This window comes from Silurus meridionalis, chromosome 27 (genome assembly GCF_014805685.1).
Source record: "Silurus meridionalis isolate SWU-2019-XX chromosome 27, ASM1480568v1, whole genome shotgun sequence".
Lineage (NCBI taxonomy): Eukaryota > Metazoa > Chordata > Actinopteri > Siluriformes > Siluridae > Silurus > Silurus meridionalis.
Window position 1 is genome coordinate 280,001 of NC_060910.1, and position 10,000 is coordinate 290,000.

Consider the following 10,000-nt stretch of genomic DNA (forward strand, 5'->3'; position numbering starts at 1 on the left):
CATGTCCAGGCACGTCTTAAGTTTGCCAATGACCATTTGGATGATCCAGAGGAGTCATGGGAGAAAGTCATGTGGTCAGATGAGACTAAAATAGAACTTTTGGGTCATAATTCCACTAAGCGTGTTTGGAGGAAGAAGAATGATGAGTACCATCCCAAGAACACCATCCCTACTGTGAAGCATGGGGGTGGTAGCATCATGCTTTGGGTGTGTTTTTCTGCACATGGGACAGGGCGACTGCACTGTATTAAGGAGAGGATGACCGGGGCCATGTATTGCGAGATTTTGGGAACAACCTCCTTCCCTCAGTTAGAGCATTGAAGATGGGTCGAGGCTGGGTCTTCCAACATGACAATGACCAAGCACACAGCCAGGATAACCAAGAAGTGGCTCTGTAAGAAGCATATCAAGGTTCTGGTGTGGCCTAGCCAGTCTCCAGACCTAAACTCAATAGAGAATCTTTGGAGGGAGCTCAAACTCCGTGTTTCTCAGCAACAGGCCAGAAACCTGACTGATCTAGAGAAGATCTGTGTGGAGGAGTGGGCCAAAATCCCTCCTGCAGTGTGTGCAAACCTGGTGAAAAATTACAGGAAACGTTTGACCTCTGTAATTGCAAACAAAGGCTACTGTACCAAATATTAACATTGACTTTCTCAGGTGTTCAAATACTTATTTGCAGCTGTATCATACAAATAAATAGTTTAAAAATCATACATTGTGATTTCTGGATTTTTTTTTAGATTATGTCTCTCACAGTGGACATGCACCTACGATGACAATTTCAGACCCTCCATGATTTCTAAGTGGGAGAACTTGCAAAATAGCAGGGTGTTCAAATACTTATTTTCCTCACTGTATATACAACATCTATAGACATCTACACAACAGAACCACAACAGTTACACAATATCTACTCAAAATCTACACATCATTTACGTAACATCTTCACATTTACACAACATCTTAACATCTACACAATATCTATTCAATATCTATGTCAGCCAGTCGAACAGTCACTTCCGCTTCGGCGCCATTTTACAGTCTGCAGCGCCTGAACGTCCGCCATCTTTCTTCAGTATAAATATATGTTGACCTCCGTTTTGAGACCTTCCAGCTCTTTAGTTCCCTCCTGGAAAGCTTATTTTAATTTTTGCTTTCGTTTTTTTCACCATTTCTCGGACTCTTGGCTTCGAATTTGCCATTCCCCCCTATTGCTTGTTTTTTCCCGGATCTCTACCGTGAACTGTGTTCAAAAACGTTCTCTTCCTTGGACCAACCCCTTGCTTTGTGCATTAGTCGGAATTAACACATCTATACAACATCTACACATCTACTCAACATCTACACAACAATGACTCAACATCTACACAATATCAACTAAACATCAACACAACATCTACAAAACATCTACACAACATTGACTAGGCATCTACATAATGGCTGCTTAACATCTACACATCTTCACAAAATCTACACACCTACTCAAAGTCTACACATCTACTCAATATCTACCGTATTTTTGGACTATAAGCCGCTACTTTTTTCCACGCTTTGAACCCCGCAGCTCAAACAATGAAGCGGCTAATTTATGGATTTTTCCGGGGGTTTTCCCGGTTTCACAAACTTCAAGCCAAAAAACTGAGCCCCAGAACATTAGACCAATGAAATTGCAGAACGGGTTCAGGTGAACCAATGAAACTCTTTATATTAAATCAGATGCGCTCCCACTGAATCGGGCGGCACCACATCATAAATATGGATGATGTTCCTCTGACGTTTGACCTGCCACTCACTCGGACTGTCTACAGGAAATGTGAATCATTCGTCACGCTGAAAACAACCGGGCATGAAAACACACTTCACCTGTGTTCTGAGCTGCACGGCATCGGGAGAAAAGCTTCACCGATGGTGATTTTTAAACGCACGACGATGCCGAAAGATAAACTCCCGAGAGAAATTAGTTGTGAAAGGAATGAGGAAGACAGTGAACAATGACTTTCTTGGTAGGCTACTGTTTAGATACAAGCCGTGTAACAGACACTGTCTTTCATTAAAGTCTGTGTAAAGTTCATTAGTTTCAGAGTAGACACCTGCGGCTTATAGACAGGTGCGGCGTATTTATGTGTAAAAAAAAAATCTTTGTACAATTAAGTGGGTGCGGCTTATATTTGGATGCATTTAATAGTCCGGAAATTACGGTACTCAAATATACACCACATCTACACAACTTCTCAACAAATACACAATATCTACACATATTCTCAATATCTTTACATCTACACAATATTTACTCAACATCTAGACATCTATTCAATTCAATTCATTTTGTGCTTTTAATAATGAACATTGTCTCAGAGCAGCTTTACACAGATAATGTGGTGATTAAAAGTGAAGATGTTCTTTATAAGTAAGTTTGTCCCTGATGAACAAGCTGGTGGTGACATCTACACAGCAGCCACACATCTACACAATATCTACACAACATATGTGTTTATGTGTGTTGGGGTGGAGAGTATATGTGTGTGTATATGTATGTATGTATGTTTGTGTGTTTGTGTGTTGGGGTGGCGCAAACCCATGTGTGCACATGTATGTATGTGTATGTGTTGAGTATGTGTATGTGTATGTGTTGTGTGTGTGTGTGTGTGTGTGTGTGTGTGTGTGTGTCTGTAAATACCTGTATGGTGGTGATGCCCAGGTCCCTACCCATTAACACTCGTCCATCTGTGAGTCGTGCGATTCGCTCGTCCTCCACTTTGAGGAAATCCAGCACCAGGTCAGTGATATCAGCTGACCAATCAGGGCCCAGCATGTGGATGAGGTCATGTGCGGGGTCACTTGGCTCGGCCACCAGGTGTGTGAGAACACGAACGAGAGCGTACTGATACTGCAGTGTACAGCCCTTCCCCCTGCGCTCGTCATCTTCATCATCATCACTGTCCCGCGTCGGCCTGGGGTTACACACATACACACACACACACACACACACACACACTCACATTTTCAGTGCTTAACAATTAACACACACACTATGCTCAACACTCAACACTCAAAACACACACACACACACACACACACACACACACACTCAGTGCTCAACACTCAACACACACTCACACACAATGCTCAACACTCAACCCGCACACACTCAGTGCTCAACACACACACACTCAGTGCTCAACACTCAACACACACACACTCAGTGCTCAACATACCCACACAGTGCTTAACACTCAACTCTGAACACACAAACACTCAGTGCTCAACACTCAACACACATACACAGTGCTCAACAGTTCACACCCCACACCCCACACACTCAGTGCTTAACACACATACACACACTCTCAGTGTTTAACACTCAACACATAATTAGTGCTTAACACACACACACACACACACAGTGCTTAACACACACACTAAGTACTCAACACACACATACTCAACGCTCAACACACCGCACTCGGTGCTTAACACTCAACACACAAACACACACACACACACACACACATTTCGTGCTCACACACACACACACACACACACACACACACACACACACACACACACAGTGCTAACACATACACTAAGTACTCAACACACATACTCAGTGCTTAACACACAAACACACACTCAGTGCTTAACACTAAACACACACACTTAGTGCTCAATACTCAATACACACACATTCAGTGCTTGACACTCAACACACTCACACTTAGCACTGAACACTCAACACACAAACATGCACACGCACACATACTAAGCACTTAACACACACACACACACACACACACACACACACACATACACACACAAACACAAACATTAAGTGCTCAACACTCAACACACACTCAGTGCTGAACAATCAGCACACACACACTCAGTGCTCAACACACACACACACACACACACACACACACACAAACACACTTACACTCAGTGTTTAATACTCAACACACACACACAGTGCTAACCCATACACTAAGTACTCAACACACACATACTCAGTGCTTAACATTAAACACACACACACACTCACTGCTCAACACTCAACGCACTTACACTCAGCACTGAACGCTCAACACACATCATACACATACACATGCACACTCACACATACTAAGTGCTCAACACTCAACACACACTCAGTGCTAAACACTTAACAAACACACATTCACTGCTGAACAATCAGCACACACACACACACTCAGTGCCCAACACACACACTCAGTGCTCAACACACACCCAGTGCTCAACACACACACATTCAGTGCTAAACACTCAACACACACATACATTCAGTGCTCAACAATTAGCACACACACTCAGTGCTCAACACACACACAGTGCTCAGCACACACACACACACACACACACACACACACACACACTCAGCGCTCAACTCACACACTAATTGCTAAACGCACAACACACACAGACACACACACTAAGTGCTCAACACTAAACACACACACAGTCAGTGCTCAACACACATACACACACACACACACACACACAGACACACATATACACTCAGTTCGCAACACACAACCTCAACACACACACTCAGTGCTCAACACACACACTTGACACACACAGAGCTTAACACTCAACACACACAATCAATGCTCAACACTCAACACACAAACACACACTCAGTGCTCAACACACACAGTGCTCACACACACACACACACACACACACACACACACACACAGAGTGCTCAACACTCAACACACACACTCAGTGCTTAACACTCAACACACACACCCAGTGCCCAACACTCAGCACACACAATCAGTGCTCAACACACACACACACTCAGTGCTTAACACTCAACACACACACACTCAATGCTCAACGTACAACACACAGACACACACTTAATGCTCAACACTAAACACACACACACACTCAGTGCTCAATGCTTAACACAACACACAAACACACACACACACACACTCAGTTCTCAACACACACACACACACACACACACACACACACACACACACACACACTTAGTGGTCAACATTTAATACACAAACACAAACTCAGTGCTTAATGCTCAACACACACACCCACACTCGGTGCTCAACACACCCACAAACAAACACACACACATACACACTCTCACACCCAGACACAAAGTTCATGTATACAGCTGTGTTCATCTATACGACTGCCAGACACAGCTACGGTACTGAAATCATTCAACAACAAATCTGCATGATGATGTTCTTAATAACCTTCGTGACCTCGGCTTGCTGCAACCTCGGCTACAAAGACCAGACCACAAGCCCTCGGTGTCGCCTGATGCCGGTGGCCGGAAGAGGGGACGTCAGAAGCGGTGCTCGAGGAAGCAGAAGCAAGGCAAGCAGGTGGGTGTCTGTGCTAGGCTAAAGGCTAACCCTAGCCATCCGGCTCTTAAGTTCATTAAACTTTCAAACGTCTGCTTCTTGAACAATAAATTGGATTACATCAACTCCAGCGGACCACGCGATGAGAGTTTAGAGACTGCTGCATCTTTGTTTTCACTGGCTCAGCAACAGAGTTCCGAATGCTGCCATCCAGTTACACGGGTTAGTCTTGTTTCGTGCCAACAGAAACGTGGATCTCGCTGTGGTGGTGTGTGTGTTTATATCAACACAGAATGGTGCAAGAACTCTGTTATTGTCTTCTGCTATTGCTCATCACTGTTGGAGTTTGTGACTGTAATATGCAGGCCATTTTATTTGCCACGGAAATTTACCACTGTTTTCATTGCCGGAGTGTACATTCCCCCAGCACTAATGCTAAGGAGGCATTTTGTGAAGTCTATGGGGAATGTTCACCCTGATGGATTGTTTATTATTGCCGGAGATTTCAACCATATGAATCTTAGAACTGTGCTCCTTAAACTCAATAAGCATGTGGACTTTGCAATTAAAGGGGCGAACACACTGGATCTTGTTTACACAAACATATCCAGCGCAGATCATATAGAGCTCTGCCCCCACCTTGGCTACTCAGATCACATCTCTGTTATGCTAATTCCAGAATACAGACTGCTCATTAGACGCTCTAAACCAGTTCTGAAACAGGTGAAAACCTGCCCAGCAGGAGTCACCTCTGCTCTTCAGGATTGTTTTGAGTGCACTGACTATGACATGTTTAGGGAAGCTGCAACCAACGGTGATTCTATCATCATGGAGAAGTTCACATCATTAGTGACCAGCTACATCAGGAAGTGCGTTGATAATGTGACCCTCTACAAGACCATCACTACACCTTTCAACCAGAAGCCATGGATCAGCACAAAAGTGCATAGGCTGCTAAAGTCTAGAGACTCCAACTTCAGAGCAGGGGACAAGACGGCCTTAAGAACAGCAAGGATAACTGCCATCAGAGAGGCAAAACGGAGGCACATGGCGCATGTGGCAAAGCATCCGGGGAATCACGAACTACAAAGCAGCAACGTTGTTCCTAAGTGACTCAAGATAATGACCATCATCCCCATGCTGAAGAAGTCTACAGTCTCCTGCCTCAATGACTATCGTCCTTGTCGCACTCACACACATTGTAATGAAGTGCTTCGAGAGGCTCATCATGAGGCACATCAAGACCCAGCTTCCACCCTCACTGGACCCCATGCATTCCACTGATGATGACATCTCCACGACCCTTCATCTGGTCCTTACCCACCTAAACAACAAGGACACCTACGTACGAATGCTGTTACCAACGACCACCACAGGTATCGTTAGCCAACAGGGTACCGGTGGAAATTGGGCTACTGTTGGCAGAACGAGGAGAAGAAAAGGAGTAAGATGACTGGTAAAGGGAGAGAGGGAGCTGATATAATGGAGAGGAGAAAGGTAGATATGTTGTGTGTTCAGGAGACCAAGTGGAAAGGGAACATTGGAGGGGTTTAAACTGTTCTCTCATGGTGTGGATGGAAAGAGAAATGGTGTAGGGGGATTCTGAAGGAAGAGTACAGTAAGAGTGTAGTGGAGGTGAAGAGAGTTTCTGATAGGGTGATGAACGTGAAGCTGGAAGTTGAAGGATGATGATAAATGTCATCAGAGTTTATGCTCCACAAGTGGGTTGTGAGATGGAGGAGAAGGAAAGATTCTGGAGTGAGTTAGATGAAGTGGTAGAAGGTGAACCTTGGAATGAAGGTTGGTGATTGGGGCAGTTTTCAATGGGCATGTAGGTGAAGGGAACAGAGGTGATGAGGAGGTGATGGGTAGGTATGGTTTTAAGGAGAGGAATGTGGAAGGGCAGATGGTGGTAGAATTTGCTAAAAGGATGGAAATGGCAGTGGTGAACACTTATTTTAAGAAGAAGGAGCATCATAGGGTGACGTATAAGAGTGGAGGAAGGTGCACACAGGTGGACTATGTTCTATGTTGGAGATGCAACCTGAAGGAGATTGGAGACTGTAAGGTGTTGGCGGGGTACAGTGTAGCTCAGGGGTGGGCAAACTTTTTGACTCACGGGCTACAATGGGTTCTTAAATTTGACAGAGGGGCCGGGCCAGGATATACATACAGTACATACACACATGAGACACATGATATATATATATATATATATATATATATATATATATATATATATATATATATATATCATGTGTTAAACACTCGGCGCTCACTATCCACTTTTCTGTGATAAGCTCATTTTTGCAGAAGGGCTCATTAAAGAGGAGAAGAGAGTAATACACGCGAACAAGGTCAATGTAGATGAAGTGCACCATATTTTGGGAAACGTGGGCATTACAGGGGAAAGGTAAATTAAACAAGTTTTACCTGCATGGGCGTAAATTTCATTTAACAGTAGGGGGGGGACAATAAATATAAAATTTCTCATGATCAATTTTTGAAGGGGACACAAATAATAGTCAAATTGTACTTATAAAGACACAGTGTCCCCACAGTGAAAAACTTTGCTTTTATCATTTTTTTTATCAAGTTTTTCTCAGGTTCAATGACAAAGCAAAACAAGGAATTAAAAAAAATTTATTATAAAAATACAGTGGGGTCAGTTCAGATGTAGCACAGTGCTCATTTAGTAAATGCACAGATAAACAATATGCTAATTGTGTGTTAATGTTAAGTAAACATTATACCAAGTCGTCCCAAATAAAACACTGCATGGGAAACGGCTTTGGTGTGTTAGTGTCAGTGCACTAGTACATTAGTTGCAGTGTTAGCTGCAGTGCACTATGCTACAAGCTCATGTAAACAAACTAACGTTAACTAGATAAGTCATATTTTAATCGCTAATAGAGCAGATTCATGGAAAATCACATCGGTAATCAGCATTTTTGCCGCAAATAATTTATGAATGAATCTGAATCAACTACATTAAAGAGAATCGCTTTATTTAAAGTGAATAAAATACCCTAGTTAGTGGAGTTGAACATTAATTGAGGTGCAGACACACACCTGACTCGTGTGTGTAGAGTAGGTGAGATGAACCGCACACCTGACTCGTGTGTGTAGAGCAGGGTCAAACCACTGTGAGGAAGGGGAGGGGGAACTCAACTGTTTTTAAAGGCATTTTTTGCGTTTTTTTTTCTACTTACACAATTATTTAGGTATGCATACATTTATTTTCCAAAATAGAGAGATGCGATATTTAAAAAAAAAAAAAGAAAATGGGGGGGGGGACCGGGACATGTCATCCCGGTCCCCACCAGGATTTACGCCCATGTTTACCTGTACCTATTTTAATATAATTTGGTCACGTTCGGCAGGCCGGATTAATAAATCCAACGGGCCGTGTGTGGCCCGTGGGCCGTAGTTTGCCCATGTCTGGTGTAGCTAGACAGCATCGGATGGTGGTCTGTAGGATGGATTTAGAGGTAATGAAGAAGAGGAGGAGAGTGAGGACTGAAAGAAGAATAAGATGGTGGAATCTAAAGAAGGAAGACTGTAGTGTGAGGTTCAGGAAGAGGTCAGACTGGAGCTCGGTGGTGGTGAAGAGGTGCTGGATGATTGTGGAACTCTCTCTCTCTCTCTCTCTCTCAGTCGAGTTAAACATGCTCCTGAGGTTCCAGTGACCACTGTTCCTGCCAATCCCCCCTTCGTGGATCTTCCCACTTCGTCCTGGTCTGCCTCTGGATAGTGTTCTCTTCGACTGGAGGCGACTCTGTGCAGCTTGGGACGGTTTCTCATCAAAAGCCTTGGGTGGTTCCATAAAATTCCGGAGTAAGAACAGGAGCTTTGAGGATGGATTGGACTGTAGTTAATGTCAACAGTCTCCTACACTCACTCAGAACTACTTTTCGCTTCTGATCACCATCACTGTACCCCGCAACATTGTATAAAAAAACATCTGGAAATAGAAAGGAAGACAACGAGACGTGGTGGTGGAATGAGGAGGTGCAGGAGAGCAGAAGGAGAAAGAGGTTGGAGAAACAGAATTGGGATCGAGGGTGATGAGAAAAGTAGGCAGGAGTACAAGGAGATGCAGCAACAGGTAAAGAGGGATGTGGTGAAAGCCAAGGAAAAGGCATATGAGGAGCTGTAGGAGAAGTTGGACACTAAAGAAGAAAAAAAGGATTTGTAGCGATTGTCAAGGCAGAGGAACCGAGCTGGGAAGGATGTACTGCAAGTTAGAGCAATAAAGGATCGAGATGGAAATGTGTTGACTAGTGAGGAGAGTGTGATGAGAAGAAGGAGGGAGTATTTTAAACAGCTGATGAATGAGGAAAATGTGAGAGAGAGAAGGTTGGATGGTGTGGAGATGTGAAGCAGGAAGTGGATAGGATTAGGAAGGAGGAAGTGAGAGCAGGGATTAAGGGGATAAAGAGTGGAAAGTCGGTTGGACCAGATGACATACCGGTAGAAGCGTGGAGATGTTTAGGAGAGATGGAATTGGATTTTTAACAAGATTGTTTAATGGGATTTTGGAAGGTGAGAAGATGCCCGAGGAATGGAGAAGGAGTGTGCTGGTACTGATGTTTAAGAATTAAGATATGCAGACCTGCAGTAATTACAGGGGAATAAAGTTG

General features: G+C 43.7%; 1 protein-coding gene across 1 annotated transcript in view; it reads right to left on the reverse strand.

The window, feature by feature from the left end:
• Positions 1–10,000, reverse strand: part of si:dkey-215k6.1 (transmembrane protein 132D) — a 151,463-nt gene that overhangs the window by 6,322 nt on the left and 135,141 nt on the right. The window contains 1 exon segment of the mRNA XM_046841701.1: positions 2,678–2,951. Within this exon segment, the coding sequence (XP_046697657.1) occupies positions 2,678–2,951 (274 nt within the window).